General features: G+C 49.3%; 1 protein-coding gene across 1 annotated transcript; it reads right to left on the minus strand.

The window, feature by feature from the left end:
- Window positions 1-785: 785 nt before the first annotated feature.
- On the minus strand, window positions 786-18,600 carry VEGFA (vascular endothelial growth factor A). The gene is made up of 10 exons (XM_029965110.1): window positions 18,577-18,600; window positions 17,522-17,629; window positions 17,077-17,128; window positions 11,805-12,001; window positions 9,986-10,062; window positions 9,539-9,571; window positions 9,244-9,375; window positions 6,743-6,814; window positions 5,487-5,618; window positions 786-3,422 (listed from the first exon to the last, which is right to left on the minus strand). Exons 1-10 carry the CDS (start codon window positions 18,598-18,600, stop codon window positions 3,401-3,403), a joined length of 849 nt encoding a protein of 282 aa, XP_029820970.1. The 3' UTR covers window positions 786-3,400.
- Window positions 18,601-19,819: the final 1,219 nt, after the last annotated feature.

Below are 19,819 nucleotides of genomic sequence, written 5' to 3' on the forward strand. Positions count from 1 at the left end.
AGCAGGACAATGCAGCCATGAACTCGGTGGTCTGTATTAACCTGAGTGAGTCACCTCCCAGACATCCAGGAACATCCTGCGTGCTCCTTTCCAGCGTGGCCAGATGACTGACACATGACACACTCATCTCCATGGCTGACGAGGGAATGACACTGCTGTCGAAGAGCTTTTCCTCCAAAGACACCAAAGCACATCATAAAAGATGCAACAGTATCAAAATCCCTCATGAAGTGATGAGCATGGTCAGAGCTGGTTTTTGTTCAGTGCTGTCCAGGATGAGGAGGTCATGCCAAACCATTACTGACAGCAGGTTACATACACACTGCTCCAACTGCAAACACCAAGTCCATTACCAGGAAGAACAGGCTCAGAGCCTTACTTTCATCTTGGATTGTAAGCTCCACCGGGATCGCCTGTATAGTGCCCAGCTCACAGGGCTTGGCTCCTGGACAAGACAGAGGCAGGGTTGGGACGATCACCACACTCCTTGGCATCAGGTTGGGAAGGAACCCAGGAGTTCTGCCCCCTCGGTCCTGCCCATCAGACCACCCTCTTCTCACCAAGCAGGGAACTCGGGCTGAGCTCCACACAGGGATTCTGGTGCCTACCTCCCAGTCATTTCTACGGGCTTTGGTACCTAGATGCTTTTGGAGGCTCTGTGCCCAAATCCAGGAGTCCAACTAGCAGGTTGCTGATGCCCTGTAGCCTCCAGAGGCAATACTGGAGGAGCTGTTACACAATGGAAGAAAACCAGGATGCAAGGTAGAAGGAGAAGGCAAAGGAAATCAAGATCAGAATTAAATTCTTTAATACAAAAAAAAGTTTGTTTGTCGTCGTCGTCGTCGTTTTTTAAGATATATCTGTAATTTTTTTGTTTAAAAATAAATATGTACTAAGGAATATCTTGAAAAAATTCACTAGACACAATATGTAGTGTTAATATCTTTTTTCCCCGCAATTATTACAGATAAACAGTAGCACCAATAAATAAAATGATAACAAATATTAAAATTAAAAAGGAGAGAGATTCAAGATGTAGAATTTTCTATTTTTCCTGCTTCTTCTTTTTACATATATAAAAAAATCGTAGCGTCTATTTAATCCGAATCACACATATACATAAACATATATATATATACAAACACATAGCCAAATATATATATAGTATGTAGATGTATATCTAACCCTTGTCTCAATAGGAATGTGTAGGGGTAGGTGTTAGAGAAATTAATTAAATAACTGCCCATAACATGCTACTGACTCTGCCAACAATTGGGGAGATAAGGGATGGGACAACAGGAAGGTTAAATTTATACACAACAAGTACAAATAAAAAAAAAAAAGGTACGGCTTATAAATAGTTGAAATTAAATATTAACAAAGAATACTGAAAAATCCCTACTCTTTAATTAAATTATCTGTTTAATTTCTAATTTAAAAAGGGATATTAAATAAGTATATAAAACACTTTCTCTTCCCTCCCCCCGATCGGAAGCCTCTGTCTTGCGCACGATGCAGCATGAGTATTATACATTGCAGATGCAAGCACCCACCCATGTGTTTTCTCTCCTTCTGAAAGCCATCGGTTGGATGGGGAGATCCTAGTGGTTAGTAGTCGCTTGTTGTGAGTCTGTTTTTAGACTGTCTTGTCTTTTTGGAAGCTTTCCGTGTTGTACATTATCAGGCGTTGAAAATACAATTGCAGATGATGTTTGGCAGCATTCTGACACAGACCGAGTACCTTTTTGATTATTATTATTAATAATAATAATTTTAATCACAGAACTAGATTATATATATCCACATAGATGTACAAACACACTTTCAGGGGGGTGTGTGTGTGTGCGCGCATGTGTAAGGTGGGTTTCACATACACCACAGTGTATATTGCCGATACACACATAGCCAAGATTCTCATGACATGGCTAAGGGACTCTGCCTGCCTTCACTTTTGATTCCCCAGCTCAAGACGTGGAAAAGGGGTCTGATATTTACAGTATGTCATAAAAAAAAAGTCTTGACGTTCTTAAGGGTCATTCACACTGGGCACGCAAACTGAAGGCAGCAAAAGTTCCTTTCTTTTTTCCCCCTTCAATCTTGGCATACAAATATATTATTTTTTTATATATATATATGTATAAAAATAAATATATATATATAAAAAAGAGAGAAAAACACATACACACATACATACATACACACAGACACAAATGCGTACTTTCACATACATACGCACACACACCCCCTACTGTGTATATACTTTTGATTAATATCCCTTTCCAGAAATGTTCCGTAAGCATCTTGGATGCTCTTGAGTGGCAGCTCTGTGCATGAAGAAAGCAGACAGTGCTGAACAACTGTGTGGCTATGCACCGGTCCCCATTCTTGCTTCAGCACACTGTAGACCTTGTGTCCTTTTGCAGCCACCAAGGGCGGGAAATCTAGACTCCTGTGATACTTCCGTGAATGGAAAGTTAGTGCGCATCAGCTGCCCACCATCCTTAAGAGAAGCCAGTACGTCTCTCTGGCAAAGTTTCTATAGCAAATAAAGTCAACGCAAAATGTACACTGACATCCCATGTCCCATCAAGGCAGGCAGATTATGAGACGAGTAAGGGCGAAGGTTGGGGGAAGAGAGGGGAGGAGGAATCCTTGATCACGGAGACGGCCATTTCCTTGGCCTTTGACCCATCGCACCACCCTAGGATGCCGCTCTTTGGAACTCCCTGCCCATCCTCTCCATCACCTCTCCTCCCTGTCCCAGGCAAGGAGAAGGTGGTTTGTGGTACAGCACACTCTACAGAGAAACAGCGGAGGCCGCACAAGTCAGTTAGAGTTAAGAAGTTTACACCCAGCGCTTCTACTCAGTCCAGTCTTAGCTTGTTTCTTATGCCCCAAGTAGCCCGCTTGTGTCCACAGCAGTCGAGTATTATCCAGTGAAGACACCAATAACATTAGCAATGTTAAAAAAAATAATCAGTATATATATATATATTATATATATATATATGTGTGTGTGTGTGGTTAAGATATACATATATGTATATATAGATGTGGTTAAAATATATATACATATATATATATGTATATGCATGTATACACACATATATATGTATGCATGGGAAACCCCATCAAATACACCCCTATAAGTCTTCCTGGCTCTGTTATTTAGCAGCATGAAAAGAAAAATAAAATAAAACAGTTCAAAACCCAAAGGTGAATTCTGTGCGGCGGGGGCCTTGGGGAATGTTCCTTCCGGAGTCCATCGTCCGTACTGAAAGTGCTGTGCTCTACCGATCCTTCATTTTTAGGGTTCATTTGGATTAGTGTTTTGTTTTTTTCTGTCCAGGCGAGAAATCAGGCTCCAGAAACAGGGCTGTTCCCCCTTCTTTTCCGCTGCTCACCGTCTCGGTTTTTCACATCTGTCAAAGAGGAGAGGGAAGGAGAAAAAGAGAATGGGGTTAATTTTTGTGATGAGGGTGCAAGTAGGACAGAGAAGGGGTGGCTACTGTGTTTAAGAGCACATGGTGTTAAGACATGGCATGATGTCACTGGTGGGGTGAAATGCTGTGCAGATGGGGCAAATCAGTTGAGAATCTCAGTCCCACAAATCAGTCGATGAATTCTACTCCCCCAGGCTCACCTATACGGAGTGGGGGGAGATACTCATACAGGGGTAAATTTAGGAGCAGAATCAGTGGCTTCCTCACAGATGAGCTGAGTGTTTTGTTTGCACCCTTTCACACCATGCGCACACAAATACACACAAACACACAGAAAAACAAGGCTAAGCAATGCATGCAGAAGGACACAACCCCTCAGCTCTCCACCTAGCCTCTTGTTTGGGTCGGAAGCAATGCAGCCAACAAGGCCTCATGCAGGCAAGAAGGTGAAAAGTAAGTGTCTTTCATTCCACTAGCTGCCATGAGCAGGGGTTAGCACCAGAGAACAGCAGCAGCCTGAAGAAGCAGCAGGAGAAATGAGAATTTGCCCTCCCCCATTGGGCCCAATTCTAAATCTAAGAAAGAGCATGAGGAACTTCAGCTTAATCAGCTTTTTATCCGGAAACTGAAAATCTAACCACTCCTATGACTCCTTCCTATTTTTCTGGCCAACACACCAACCTCCCTTAGTGCCAATTATCCCATCACAGTGAAATTAGTAAACCCCTTCTGTCATCATGACTTCTTGGGCTATTGTTTGGCTTTTCTTTGTATTTGTTACTATTTCTCACCCTTCAAACTTTGTGGGGTAATTTTCAGCTATTCTGGGCTTTGGGACAGCAGCAGGGGGAAAAAGGCCAAAGGTCTCAGACTTCAGGGGTTTTGCTCACTAGGAGAAGTTTAACTCCAGAAGTTGCTCTATTCTGGCCCCTCCATCCATTACTCTCCCACTGAAATTAAAGCATCTCAGAAAAATTCTCTGTATACAGAGCAGTTTCTACCACCCTGGCAGTGCCAAGGCCTCTCTGGTTTGGGCACAAAGCATTTTCATCTCCTAGATCTCTGTGGAAAGGATCTGAGTTCAGAGTCAGAGCCAAGGGCTCATTAGCAACCCCATTTCTATGTCTCTCTCTAGACAGGTTGGATGATCCTACACCAGAGATGCACACATACCTTGTGCGAGTCAAGATATCCCACTGAGTTCACCGAAGTGCTCAGATGGGAAACAAGAATCAGTTTCTGCATGTGTCTATGCCACAGATGGTGTGTGACAGTCCTCAGATGACACATGCACAGCATAGGTCTTTAAAAAAACACCAACCCCACAGTGCTTTTGCATCTCCCACCTCACACCTCAATACGCATCTCTGCCTTCACCCAGAGACAGACTTAATCCTGCTGTATCCCATGTCACAGACCTGAATGTTGCCCCTCAAACCACAGCTCTGGACAGGACATGGACAGGGAACTGTGAGCACAGTGCAAGAGGATAGGCTGGTCTCCCTGGATTTTAGAAGAACAAAGAGGCAAAGGAAAATGTAGGCACGGCCTTGAGGGAGGTTCCTGGTGGCTTTCCTCATTCTGCACACAGCAGAGCATCTCATCTACAAGCCGCAGAAAAAGGGCTTGGAAGACAGGGGTGATTAAATCCTAGTCAGTCAAGGATTTGTCTTTGTCCAACAGTATGCTCAGAGTCGCGTACAGATAATGTACAGAGGGCTACAGATCTTCCCCTGGCTACCTCAGCAACATGAACTCCATTATCTTGTTCTACGACACAGGATACCTGAGAAAGAAATGCCTTGTCTCAGGGAGCCGTCCCCGTCCAAGTCCTGACAGCACATCTGAAACGCACAGCTGCCCTCTGAACCAGGGAAAATCTGTCCTCATCCCAGTTAGCCCCTCTGCCCTCTGGCCCATGTAGGACAGAGAAAAGAAGTAACCATATAGCACTGGTGCCAGAAGTCAGCAGGAAGCAAGCTCCCCCCCTCTTTCTCTTTCTCTCTCTTTCTCTTTGTGTGTTTCATCCTTCAGGACACAAACCTGCAAGTGCGCTCGTTTAACTCAAGCTGCCTCGACTTGCAACGTGAGTCTGTGAATTTGCAGGAACATTTACAGGTCTGGGGATCTTGTACAAACAAGTGCTTTCTCCTCTCTGAGCAAGGCTCACAGTGACTGCAAAAAGGCAAAAGGAAAGATGTCTAAGCTACAGCGCTTCAGCAGAAAGAAAATACACATGCAACACCCTAAACATCAAAGCAATCCCCTTGCCCCCTCCCGCAGCCCCCATGCTGCCCACTGGAGTGTCGCAGGCTGGTGGATTTTCCAGCAGCACTCCGACAGCCCCAGGACAGCACCCCCTTGCATTAGCGTAAAGAGAAAGAAAACAGGCCTTCTGCACAGTATTCACAAATGCTGCATTGGATCCATCGGCTCAGGCCAGAGGGAGGAAGAAGGGGAAAGCAAGGATGGGAAGGTGAGAGGTCCCAGCCAGCTACTGACATATCAATGAAAGAAGTTCTCTGAAGTGGGCTATTTGAGTAGAAAGAGGCCAGTGACTAAATGAGTTTTAGATACACAGGGTCTCTGCTCCCCTGGAAAGTAGCTTACCCCTGCAGCTGGCACTGCCCTCCTTTTTGTAAGCCCCATCTCAACCTTGCCACCTAGGAGTCTCCTACAGAGGAGCCGTGAATTAACAATGCAGAATTTTGTGAATCACCATAAGAGAGGCAGAACAAAAGAGACAGTGAGAGAGACAGTGAGAGAGAAGCCATCAAATCCAGCAGAAAGAGAGAAACAAAAAAAAAAACAACAGAGAGCGCGCCCGCCCCCGTTCCCCAGCACCCTCTCTCCAGCTTCCCGCTGTCCCACCTCTCCTCTCCACCTGTGACTCCACCAGACACACACTCACACGTGCGCACACATGTACACACACACATGCATGGCAGATGCCAGCCTGCCTGTCACCAGTCGCCATAGCAGTGAGGGCACAAGACGAATGGGGGAAAGCAGGTGAGTTGGAAGGCATGAAGAGGTGCAAGGCACTCGCCCATCTACCCGCACTCTTGTGCCTTGGGAAAATAGTCGCCACTGATGATTAGAGAGCCAAGCAAGCTAGAGCCGCCTTCCCTGAGACAGCCTTAGTGCCAGAGCGGTGCCGCCACCAGTGCCGCCCCTGCAGGATCTGCGGCCCACCAGTGACTGGGAGGGGAGGGTGAGATTCGAGTGAGCAGCAAGCAGGCAGATTGGTCGGGGGAGAGGGAGGGAAGAGACGCTACAAGCAGAGGACACAAACGTACAAGCTGAGTGGTTTGTACCGGCCTTTCTTGCGCTTTCTCTTTTGACCCTTCCCCTTTCCTCGCTTTGATTTTCTGGAAGAAAAACAAAAAAAAAAAAAGAGAAAGAGAGAGAGGGGGAGAAAGAAAGGGAGAGAGAGAGAAAATGGAAGAAAACGCAAGGAAGAAGAGAAAAAAAATACAGCCATGTGCCTTGCTGGGAGGGGAGCAGCACATGAGGCAGGACTGGAGGGTAAATCCCAGGGCCGAAGCACAGATCTCCACCTTGCACACACATTCACTGGCCCTCCGGCGCTCCGGTCAGCACCACAGCCAAGCCAAAACCAGGGTACTCAGCAGAGACCACCTCCAGCAGAGCTGCTGCGAGCAGAGGTGGATCTGCTGAAGACTCAGATGGGCACCTGCCCCCTCTGAGAGGGGCAGTGGGAAAGGGACGGGGGTGAGGGAGAAGGAACAGAAAGCTTGGTGAAAGCATCACGCAACCGCAGTGAGCGCAGACAACCATTCCAGGCAACAAGCACGGGCGCACACCAATCGGCAAGAGGCAACCTGAGTGAAAGGGTTCTCTCCAGGGAAAAGGAAACCACTCTGACCTGATGCACTGCCTGGCACTGGGTCTAGGCAGCAGCTGAGCCCCAACAGCTCTGCTGCAAGGCTGGTGGCAATGCTGCCTTGGGATGGGAGCCTGGCCTCAGCAACCCACAGACAAGGGGAGAGATCTGGTCTTCACAGCACTGCTGTGTGGGAGAGGGCTATCTAACCTGAAGGCTTTGCTCATCCACCCCACTTCCTGCCTGTGGTTCAGAGGACTCCAAGACACCCTACTGGAATGTCTGAAACATCCCCTCTCCATCCTGAGTACTGAGTCTCCATCCTGAGTACTGAAGGGGAAAGAGGGAGAAAACTGACTTAGTTATTCTACTCAGGAGATAACCAGCAAGCAGTTTTCAGTTCTTCCCTCCTTTCCTTCCTGTCACCTTCCACAAGGATCTGCCAGACAGACAAGCAGATGGAGCCAAGGTATTGACTCCATTCTGAGAAATTCACCAGTTGCCTCTGACTCTTGGGCAGGAGCTGGGACAGGCAAGGGCTAGGACATGCAGTCCTGGACACTAACCATGGATCCCTATGGGCCATTGAGAGCACAGGGAGCAAGGGAGGTTGGAGCCTGTGCTGCTCCTTGAGCCACACTAGCACAGGACCAAGGGAGAGACATCCAAGGAGAACGCCCTAGGCAAAGCACTAGGGCTTCTCAGGCAAATGAGTCCCAGCGCTGAGGCACTTCTGCAAAGGCTCCCTCCTTCCCTGTTGCAGCCTACCTCGGGAGAGAGCTGTCAAAGGGAATTGAGAGGCAGAAGAGAAAGCACCATAGGTGTTTCCTAGGCCCTGTTCAAGTCATCTCACTGGAACAAGTGTCAGAGCATCAGCTCAATCCTGGTTCTGCCCTACATGTCAGGCAGGAGTCACAGGGAGATGGTGAGGGGAGAAAAATCAACCTGGAGGGAGGAGAGGGGTACCAATATAACGACTTTCAATCCAGCACAAATCAAAGTACACCAGCCTCTCCCATCCCTTCCCTTCCTTCCCTGGGGAGTGCAGAACCAGCAAAGAGCAGGCAAGGTGCTGTTAGAAGAGGAAAGTGAATGCAACACAGTTGGAGCTGGCTGCTACACCCACACCCCATCCTCACCAGAGTTCACACAAACCAAACTCTTGCACACCTTCAAACCACAGTGCCACACAGACCAACCGTCCCCAACACGGCCCTGCGCACAGAGGAGTGTTGGCTGCACACAGCCCGATGCAGCCAGGAGCAGATTTCCAGGGGGAGGAGGAGAGGCTGGAAGGCAGCTAGAAATATACAACCACCAGGAGAGGGGTGAAAGAAGTTCTCTCACTCTCCTGTTTGCTCCCTCTGTCTCTGTTTCAGCCTCATCTCCAAATATTCACCTCTTTCTTTCCAACTCCGCACCTCTAAATGGCAGAGTTGCTTTCCCAGTCATGCGCAGTCCAGCTGACCCTCTCACCCAGAGAGGTCATTCCTTCTTTTCGACAGTGTTTCACATTTTGTGCTCATTCCTCAGACTACTGCAGGATGAGAGCTTATATTTCTACTTCCACAACCTCTTTACTTTGGGGAAGAAGTAAAGGGAAGGTTGTGCCTTAGACTCCTTCACATCACCGGAGCAAATCCATCAGACTGCAAAAAACGCTTATGAAAGCCTCCGCCAAGACCCAGCAAGGACATCCACCTCCCTTCATACCCTCCCAGGTCCCCACCCAACCAAAACCAGTGTCACATCTTGCATGGCATCAGTCCTGCCTCACCAGGCCTTTATTGCCACCTCTCCCTATAGCCAGCAAAGTTCCTACCCAAGCTGCTGTGAAAGAAGCCAGCAAGTACTCACTCAAGCAGCAAGAAAAAAATTAATAATAAAGAAAGGCAGTGATTTGCAGTAACCAGAAACACCCCAGAAAGAGGGAAGGGAGAATGGGGGCTGCACCTTGAATCCATACTGGTAGGACAGACACGACGGCATTTCCCTGACTTGGGATAATGCATTAGGAATGACTGCCATGGCCATGGGTCATGGGGTATGAAGGAAGGACCATCAGATCTGGGTTTCTGTGCCCACCTGGAATGGATTCAGAGTGTTGCTCCATGCACTACCATACGCCATTTCCAAAAACACCTTCTCAAAGTGAGTATCTCCAACCAAAGAAAAGGGCAAGGGGCAGTGGGGCAAGGAAACACCAACCAACCACCAAAAGAGGAAGGAGGAAAGGCTTGTCACTTACTTTTCTTGTTTGTTTTTGACATCTTTCTTTGGTCTGTGGGGGAAGAGAGAACAAAGGCCTCATTAGAAAAGAGTTTACCACGTATACTTCCAGTATTATCCCCAGTTCCCACCAAGTCCAGGGAAAAACATGTTCAGTCAGCATTGTAGGATGCCCATGGCACAGGTTAAGTCATCCGTCTCAAAGTGTTTGCTCTCCTGTTGCACCTCACTGGCAACCAGTGCCAAAAGACCCCAGGTTGCAGACTAGTACTGTCCACCTGTGATAGCTAGAGATGGAGGAGCCCTGCCAGCAAAGGATTTCTTTTCCCAGGCTTGGCCATCCCACTGCAAACCAAGTGAGGAGACTGCAGAAGCCTCTGAACAACAGTCCCAACCCAAAGGCAGAAAAAAGCAAAGGCTCAGAATAAGTTTATTGCAAGAGGAACCAGTGCTGCTCCATTCTCACCTGCAGTCACATTTACTGTGCTGTAAGAAGCTCATGTGTGATATGTGCTGACTCTGATGGGGTTTAATTCTCATGATCTGGAATGAAAGAAACAGAGAGGGTCACTGCCCATTCAGTCTTCATATTCACAACTCCAAAGCAGCCTGCTGCACAGCAAAGCATTTGCACCCCTGGTGCTCATGGGAAAAGCATGGCAGAGTTTGAGCTAGCTTTGAGGCCCTGTTCTCCTAGTCAGGGAAGGCCTTTGATCACAAGCAAGCAGCAGCAACACCAGACTTGTGCCAAAGCTCTGTTTGCTCATGCTTGCCAGGTGCCAGCACTAGTGGACTGCCTTGGAGACAGGCATGGGAGAGGGCATAACACCATAGCAAGGTTCTCACTGAGCCATCCCCGGTTGATGTTAGAGCAGCAGTAAGAGAACATCCAGTCTGCTCACACAGAAGCAGTACTTCAGTCTAACACACAGGTCCAAAGCATATCTGACTCCTTTTCCCTAGGCCATACCTTCCCAGCTGACATCTCACTTTCTCAGCGACTCAACACACAAAATAAATCTGAAGATCTGTGCTTAAAAGAGCCCTGCAGAGCCAGACATTACCCAGCCCCCAATCCCAGGTGCCTCCAGGGAAGTTATATTAGAAGATATGTAATATTGTCACAGTCTCTCAACCCAGAACATGTCCGGACCACTCTAGCATTTTCACCAGAGATCTGCTTAAGAGCCTCTGACCCTTTACAGGCATGCAGGCATACCAGCCAAGAACTGCAGTTCAGCAAGGAATGGTAGGAAGAAAACCATCCCTAGCTACATCATGCTAGTATGCTCTGGTCCAGGCTGGAGCCCACAAGGGGAAAAGCAGTATGGGGAACCATGGAAAGGGACAGACTGGTTCTCCAACAGAGTTTAAATACAGCTCAAACAACAAGTAAAAAGAGCCTGCTGGGTAATCACTCAGCACTGCAAATCTCTCATCGATATCAAAAAGTGTTGGTAATATTTACCGTGGCTGTTCAAGAGCCTGAGGGACAAAAGTAGATGAGGGAGCTGTGGGTTATGGATAACGGGCACCAGCACCATTTTGGACACAAGCTGGGATCCAGGCTGACAGAAAAGGGCAGTAATAAAGCTCTCTAAAGCAGTTTGCATCTTCCCCACTTGCCCAGCCTTTGCAATCATGGCCATCTCTGTCTCTTCCAAGGAATGAATTCAACAGCCTCCAAACAAAGGAGGAAGATGCCCAGAGGCAGAAAGGCTTTTACACTTGACACTGAAGCAGTGTGTTTCTTAGAGCCCCTTTCATCCCTGCTGTGCCAGCATAGCTAATGACACAAATCCCCTGCACCCCTGGTACAGGCTGACCTCAAATGCCCTGCAGGAGAGAGTACTGACAGGTTCTCCCCTTTTGCACTACTCAGCTGCCTTCAGAACAACAGCTGTATGTACCAAATGCAGAGTTAAAGTGGAGCAAAGGCCCAAGGAGTATCTTCTTTGGGAACTCAGAGGTAATACCACTGGAAATGCTCCTTTGCATTCTCTAAGCACAAAGTGCTCCTTTGCAGAAATGCTGCTTTGCATCCTCCTAGTTACTGTATTTGGACAAGAGCCAAAACCAGATTCTCCTCTTAGCCTTAGACAGACACAGGCAACTCATCTTTTAGCCCTGCATGGTGTAACACTGGGCACCAGGGTCAGGAGAGGGTTTCCCTGGGGTAGGCTGCCCTTCCTCTGAATTAGCTGGGAGGTGGGACTTAGAGTGGTTGTGATGGCTGACTTGCTTCCTTCCAATCAAGCATGGCAGATTGCAAGTTGGGCCCTCACCTCCATTGTGACGTTGTACACATCCACAGGGACACATTCTAGGCCCTCATCGCCGCAGCAACCCGCACATCTCATCAGAGGCACACAGGATGGCTTGAATATGTACTCCACCTCATCAGGGTACTCCTGGAAAATGTCCACCAGGGTCTCAATTGTCCTGCAGAAGCTGCGCTCGTAGACTTCCAGGAATTTGATAACTAAAAGGAGGAATGGAGGGAATAAGTTAATGAAAACTTAGCTCAAGAATGTCTAGTGCTTTGCCCCTTAAAATGAGCCAGACAGTTGCAACACAACTATCCTGTGCTTTTCACTAACAGTCTTGCAGGCCTAAGTCCTTTGTCTGTGCCCTACATACACACACACATAAGTGGGGAAGAGAAACAGACAATCTCTTCCTAAAGCTGCTTCGAGCAGCAGCAAGATAGACAAGAGACCCTCAGTATTTGTCTCCCTGATGCGTGCCACAGGTGACTCTTCCCAAACCCCTTCTCTGTTATTCCCCATACTCCTGGGATGCTGCCACTAAGCATATCAGCCAAAAAGCACCTGAAGCTGCAGCAGATGATCTGCACTCTGGATTAAGGCCCTTCACCCCTTTGCCCTTTACCCCCTTTCAAAACAGCCAGTGGATGCCTCAGTGGGTTTTAGAAGGCAAGGGAATAAGCCAGAAGGATCCCTCGTACAGACCTTGGCACAGAGACGCTTTCAAGAACAGAGGTTCTGAACCATGCAGCTATGTATATTCACTCTTGCTGTCAGTTACCTCTTTTGCCCACGCAGAACATGCACCTCAGCAGGCCACTTCTGAACCACAACAGCACCCTACAAGTCACAGCCTCCGTGTCTCCATGCTGACCACTTTCCCAGACCGAGGAATCAAGTCACTCACTGAAAGACTCAAAGCAAGCCCACAGGACCCCCAAGATTAACTAGACTATATATTTGGCTACTGAACCACAATGAGACAGTGTGGGAGAAGGAACAGGGTGGATCTGCCATTATCCCGTGCCTTCCCTACAAATGGAGCAAACATTAACTGCTTGCGATCTGCACTGATTTCACAAGCATTTCTCAATGTTTCCCAGTCTCTTGCCAAAGCTTCATTTTGCTGCTTGGTCAAGGGTTGGAGAGATTTAAAGAGATGAGAGATAGGATAGATAAATACACACGCACAAAACCCAGGTGCTAGCACACTACTGCAAACAGCAAGTACCTGGAGCCCTCCAGGCCTCCTAGCTCTACCAGCATGCTGGCAACAGAGGATGTCTCAAATGGAGCACAGGATAAGAGTACACACAAAGAGATAGTACCTGCCCCATGCTGTTATGCACTATAATGATCCACCTGTACAGTATGCAGAGTCCTACAGCACCAAGGTTGATAACTCAGAGTGATAAGAGCAAACTGCTTGCATCATGGAAAATAATGGTCTCCAGTAAGCGTTTCTAAAGTGCCCTGAACTTGTGACAAACTGGCATAAAGGTTACTTTGCCACAAAAATGCAAAAGCTTCAGGGCTTGGAGCTCACAGCCCGCAGTTAATTGTTGAAAGTTAATTCTAGGTCATGCAGGGCTGACAGTGCCCCAGTGCTGAAGTGATGAGAGCAGGTACAAGAGGGGAGGAGCTTCCATCCAAGGAGTTTGAAGTGCCAGAGAGCGTGAGCGGCTATTAAAAGAGAAAGTGGTCTGTGAAAGGGAAATGTAGCCTGGCAGGCATGGACTGCTTGTTGGTATTCCTTGTCTAGAAGACAGCATGTTTCTGTTCCCCGTTCCTTCCCTTCCTCTTCCCTCCTCCCCTAAGTGCAGTATATCTCCCATCTATTCTCCTATCTTGTCTGTGGCTACCTCATTCTTCCTGTTCCCCTTCAGAGTGACCTTAGTTACTGCCTATGTTCCAACAAGTTGAACAATTTAATATGTGGGAAATTCTGCAGGCACAATGACAGTTGCTGAATTGCACTGTTGATTATTCACATTGTGCCAGCAGAAAGGATCTGGGAACTCTGGCAGAAAAGGCACAGTTCTGGATAAAAATGCTTACAGATCTACATCAAGGGGAGGGATGGAAGGTAAGAGAGAGGGAAAGCATCAGTTGCCTGTACAGATCAAATGCTCCCCACCACACCAGTCTGGGACATAAAGAAGGCAGAAACCAAAACAGAGTAGAAAGCTGAAGTGAAACTGATCAATGCCTTACACACTTTTTTAAATGTTTGCACTACCCAAGCAGCTGGATTACACCAGAGAGTCCAGACTACAGATTGGCCACAGAACAGCACATTCAACTTCTTTTGCAGAGCCTTTACTTTCACCGCTGCACCCCAACAACTATACTTGCGATCTGGAAGATATGACAAGACCAAATCCTTCCCATAAAGAATCCAGGAGTTTTCACCTTTACTTTAACACATGATGATTTTATAAAGTCTGAATCAGCCTCTGAAAAGGAATCAGGAAATCTTTCCCTAGTTGCCAGTCAGAAAATCCTGCCAAGAAAGGTATGTTGCCTTGATTTAGCTGGACACAGAGCAAGACATTGCACATGGAGACTGTGCCACACTCCATAGTTCATTTGCGCAGTTAGCACCCAAACCAAACTGGAGCACATGACTGAGGTACAGCCATCCCCACAGCAAAGCCCTGCCCCTGCTACCATACCTACACTTCTACCCCTATGTACTGGGAGTCATATTCCACACTTTGCCAGGCTGATTCAGTCTGTGTTTCCTTTCCATTAGCCGTGTCAGGGACGGAAGAAGGTCTGTCTTTCATGGGGAAGCACAGGAAGGTCACCAAAGGACTAACACCACTTGGCCTGCTCCCTTCCTGCAATTTGGGCTTCAGCCCACGTTAGAAGTTAATCCTGCAATTAACCCACACCCCTACCCTGCAAAACACCTCCAGATTTGAGTCAGAGGTTCTTCATTGTGAATGGAGAGGGAAGCAAGGTTAAAACTCAGTCAGAGCCCACATTAACTCTTCGAGGCAGACACAGACACAGCAGGCAGGATTCAGTCCAAATTTGGAGCAGTCGAGTGGGAACATGCTGGACTAGAAAAGGAGAAAGTCTATGATCATTCTGCCTCCCTCCCCATCAATGGCTTAGGAGCAACACAGACACGCTGTTCTTTTAAAAATAAAAGTGCAGCCACAAGTGCTGGTGGTTTCCTTTATTTATACCAGAAAATCTTTTCTCATGGAACAAAGAGTGTTTGTCTGACTCCTCTACAACTTCCCGTGCCACAAAACATGTGGAAGGCTCTCTTGAGCACAAAAGGGTAGGGGCTGAAGCTAAAATTACAGTCTCCAACCAGAGTAAGTTCATCCCAAATAAAGACCTGTCACGACTTGAAATCTCAGAGCAAGCACAAAATGGCCAAAGACACAAAACCACCTTTCGCACCAAACCCAAAGCCCCCAAGAGCTTCAGCAGAAGGAACTACACGACTGTCCTTGTGTAACAGAGGCTCATCCCTGTCTCCTCTTCACAAAGGAGAAGCTGAGGTATAGAGACAGGACCTCTAACGTCAAACAGCAGGACAGAAGGTAATGCCAGGAGTCCTGACTTCTAGCTCACCGATCATTGCAGAACCAGAAATAGCACAAAGACAATACACCTAAGCCTCACCACTTATACTGCCAGACCAACTTCTCCTGCAATTCCATCAGCCTTCTTGTGACAGAAGTTAATTCTGTTTGATTCTTCCCCTCCCCAGGAGGGATTTGTCGGACACAACGAATGGCAGAGATGAGGACACTAGCTCTTTTCTATCAACAGCAGAGGACTGGTTACCAAAATAAGCCTCACAGCAGGCTCCATCTTGATCCCTCTGGAGGCACTGAACCTTCTTCTGTTGACTTCAGCAGGAGCAAGGGTCAAGCGCAACAGGCAGCAGCCTGCCAGCAAATCAGAAACTTCACCCATGCAAAATGGACACCTATCGCAAACACAGCCTGCCACAAACCTCTGGCAACACACATGCAGTCTGTCACACCAATAAAGTTACAGAAATTGAAACTGACTGCTACCTAAGGGGAAAAAAAAAAGAAAAAAAAAAAAAGCCAATCTGGAGCCACACTGCTGGAGCCCTCTGCTGACCTCTGGCTGGAATAACGCTGAAGGTCACAGCCTGTGGGGACCCTGCAAGACACTAGCCAGACTCTGCCATGCAACGAGTGACCTGCTCTGCTACGAAAGTAAGGGGAAAACACAGTCAGGATGGTCCTAAAGCACCTGATGATCACCTCAGCCTGAAGGTTCCAAAGTCCACAGCCCTTTTACCCCACTGCTGAACTGAGGACTGTGGACAGAAAGCCAACCTCCTGACACACGCAGGGCTCCACTAGACAAGTTGTTTGCAGGAGGCATCTCTGACCAACCCCAGAGGGCTGACTACCCTTCTGATCTACATTTACTTTCACAAACCAACAAGGCAGAGAACATTTCCACAGCCTGGCCTTTGGGCAGCTGGAGAAACACAAAATCACAACGGCTGCAGAGGCACCACCTCATTTCCTATCAGGCAGTGGTCCCATCTGTACTGGACCACCAGGAATGAATTAAACAGAACCCATAAGATCACACTGCTGTCCCCTGCACCCGCAAAGCCTGCTAGCTCCAATCGGAGTAAAAAGGTGTATTTTTCGAGCCTGGCTTTGTACAGCACCCAGCAATATCCTGACTGGGGCTATCTGGAAGCATGAGACCAAAAAATCATCCTGGATGGCCCTTTTCTCCTCCTCTCCCCCCGGGGACCTGCTGCCTGGGGGCCGTTGGCTTCTGCTCTGGCCTTTGTTTGGGGATCAGCCCTGGCCACCCAGACGGGCATTGCCAGCGCCCCTGGGAAAGAGGTGGGCAGCGCAAGACGACAAATCCCTTCCTACAGCACTGTGGCGAATCCCCAGCAAACTGCTCGCTGCTACCCAGCTCTTTGTGTGCGCGCCCGTGTGTGTGTGTATATATATATATAAATGAGCGTGCGTATGTGCACTAGCGCACGCACGCACGCAGTTTCCCTCTGAGTTGTGGTAAGCCAGCAGCGGGCTGGGCCAGCCCTGCTGCCCGCCAGGCTCGCGCCGCCCCGGCGGCCTCGATCCGGCCCGGGCCCGCGGCGTGGGCGGTGCAGCCGCCACGAAGGGGCCGATGGCGGCGGCGCCTCCCGCCGTCTGCCCCCTGCGCCCGCTCCCCGTGAGTGCCGGTTGGCCGGCCAGCGGCTTCTGGGGGCTCCTGCCCCCGCCCGCCCCCGCCCGCCGGGAAGCCGCCCAGCGCTTACCTTCATTGGGTTTCCGCTCCCCGTCCCCCAGGGCAGGCGCAGCTTTCGACAACTGCAAAGACAACACAGAATCAGTCACAACACGGAACCATGACGCGGTCCCGGGGCGCTGGGGGGGGATCCCGGGGAGGGGCCGAGGGCCCCGGTCCCGCCGCCGGCGGAGAGGCGGAGGGAGCCCCGGCGCTAGAGTGCGCCCCCGAGGAGGAGCCGCTCCCCGCTGGCCGCCCCGGCGGGCCAGAGGGACCTTTTGTTCCCCCGTCCCCGGGGAACCGAGAGAGGGACGGGCGGCAGGGGCGCGGAGGCTGGGACGGGGCTGGGCAAGGCGGTGCGGCGGCCCGAGAGAGGCCCCAAACGGAGACACGCGTCCCCGGGAGCCGCTGTCAGTAACTGCGGGCAAACACCGGGAGCAAATCTGAGCCCGGAGGAGAAAAGTAACAGGGGTGACCTGCTGCCGCCGACACGACTGGTGGGCCTGGGCACCGCTTCCTCCCGTAAAGGGGAACCCAGCAGAGGGGAGGAGAAGGGCGGCCAGGCGTGAAAGGGCATCTCTCCCCTCTCAATGTCACACATGTCTATCGCCCAGCAGTGGTGGCCACCGAGGTGTCGGCATCTGGCCGGGTGTCAGGGCGATTAACTGTGACAGCACCACTTTGCCGACAGACGCAGCCAAACCGCCCAGGTTTCCTTCCTCTCTGCTGGAAGGGAGGGTGAGGCGCGCTCTCTCTCGCCTAACGGTCCCGGTCTCCAGCCCCCGCGTCGATCTCATTCCTGCGCTCCCCGCGGCTTCCCCTGGACGGGAATCAGAAAGGCCGCAAGCTCCGCATTCACTCCTGCTGCCTCTTGGGACAAGGGGCATTTCCAAACCACTGACGCAGGCAGCTGTGGTGACAGGTAACCCACCCCCAGATCTGTATGGAAAAGCATTACACCACTTTACTAAGGAAGTCTTTTTAATTCCAGGTGAAACAAGAACTCCACTCCTCCTGCTATTCGTGAGGGCTTTACCTCTGACGTAACTTTCCAGCCGTCAGGTTTCCCCCTGCTGTTCTGTTCTGAACCAAAACGAAAAATGCCCAGCATTCTTCACTTCTCCGGAGGTACGCTGCCACCTGTGTGATGCCATCCACCCCAGAACTTGCTGCCTTTCACCAGAGGCCCAAAAGGAGCATGGTGATACACACAAAGCTTTTAGGCTTAGAAAAATGCCCTCTGATCTCACAGCCAAAGACAGAGCTGAATTAAGAAGGCCAAGTCCACCCCAAGCTCATAATGTGAATCAGCCACCTATGGTCTTCTAGGCAGCTCCGTGCACAGGGCGGCACCAGCATCCGAGCTGCCCAAAGTGTCAGCTTTTAAAAGAAGGGGGCAAGAGAGCAAGCTAGAAGCCCCTCTCCCAGACATTCCTTTGTGTCTGTGCATGATTCCCTTTACCTAAGGTTCCCCTGACCAAACTTGCTTCTCATTTCAACCAAAGTCTTTCTGTACATGGGCATAACTCACCAGCCCAGACCTGAACCTCCCCATGCTTGGATCTGTTTCTTCTCTGGGGAGGAGGGGGCTGTGTGCCGAACCTCAGTGCTGTGACAAAACTTTAAAAAGCAGGTTCCTAGAAACAGTTTCATTCCTGAAGTGTAAAGGTCACTGCAACAGCACAAACAAAATGGAGGCAGCGGAGGTTGCTGCGGCCTTCCAAAGCCACTCAGCGCCTGACAATCTATGGGTAAAAGGAAAACCGCATCAAGGGCAGAAAAGCCTCAATCTGCTACGGCACAGGAAGAGGATCACGAGCCAAGTCAGTTTATCCAAGTCACAATGCCCCCAAGACTTTTCGCAGAGGGATTTTTGGTTCACACACAAAATGACCATGACAGACTGAGCAAAATGAGCTCGGAGTCACCTTGAGGGACATTTTCACCCATTCTCTATGCAAGGCTGTCCAGCGGGCTGCCAAGCCCACCACCTCCTCAGATGCAAACACTCATGGTGTACAAGTAATGAGAAGCAGAAGCAAGCCACACGCTTTTACTGCTCACTTGTGCCTAGCCAGCACCTTGCCCTGCCGCAATGTAGTGGAGCAAGAGCCAGAACAGTCTTCCAGTGCTCACCTAGACCTGGGATGTGATCCCACATCAAGGATGGGCAATGAGATCAGTGCAAAGTGTGCAGAGAGCTTCTGAGCATTCCCAGCAGCACTCTCAGCAGAAACTAGAAAGGTTTCCCAGAACTATCAGTAACACACTCTCTGCTCGCTATTCCAAGAAACTTTTCTGCCCTTTCAGCAGTGCCTTTCACCTGTGGCTAGTGCCCTCAAAGCACGTCCACTAGAACAGCAGGTGAAGGGAGTTTTGTGCCTCACTTTAAACCAGTCTGCTACATATCAGACAGGGCAATGGGGAACCAAAAACATTCCATGGGACAAGCAGGCCCAATGTGCCCTTCGGTGGTAGCCTGAAGGTCACATTCTCCTCTGCTGGCTTTTAGCATTACCCAACAGTTCTGTAACTCAATTTCTTTCCAACAGATTTTCAACATTTCACAGAAGTGTGGAAGTAACCCCTGGCCTGGCCTTGAGAGTGGGATAAATGACCCCAGGAACGAGGCTGACAAAGAGGAAGCTTCTTTCTGTGCCCTTTGCAGGTCGCAGCTAATGTACATTCCTGCTGTGGAGTAAAACCCTCCCTAAGAAATAAACCCACTTCACACCATCCGTGTGTCTGTACCTTCCCTGTCTTCCTTCTCCCCT

This window comes from Manacus vitellinus, unplaced genomic scaffold, assembly GCF_001715985.3.
Source record: "Manacus vitellinus isolate BGI_N305 unplaced genomic scaffold, ASM171598v3 scaffold_8_pilon, whole genome shotgun sequence".
Taxonomy (NCBI): Eukaryota; Metazoa; Chordata; class Aves; order Passeriformes; family Pipridae; genus Manacus; species Manacus vitellinus.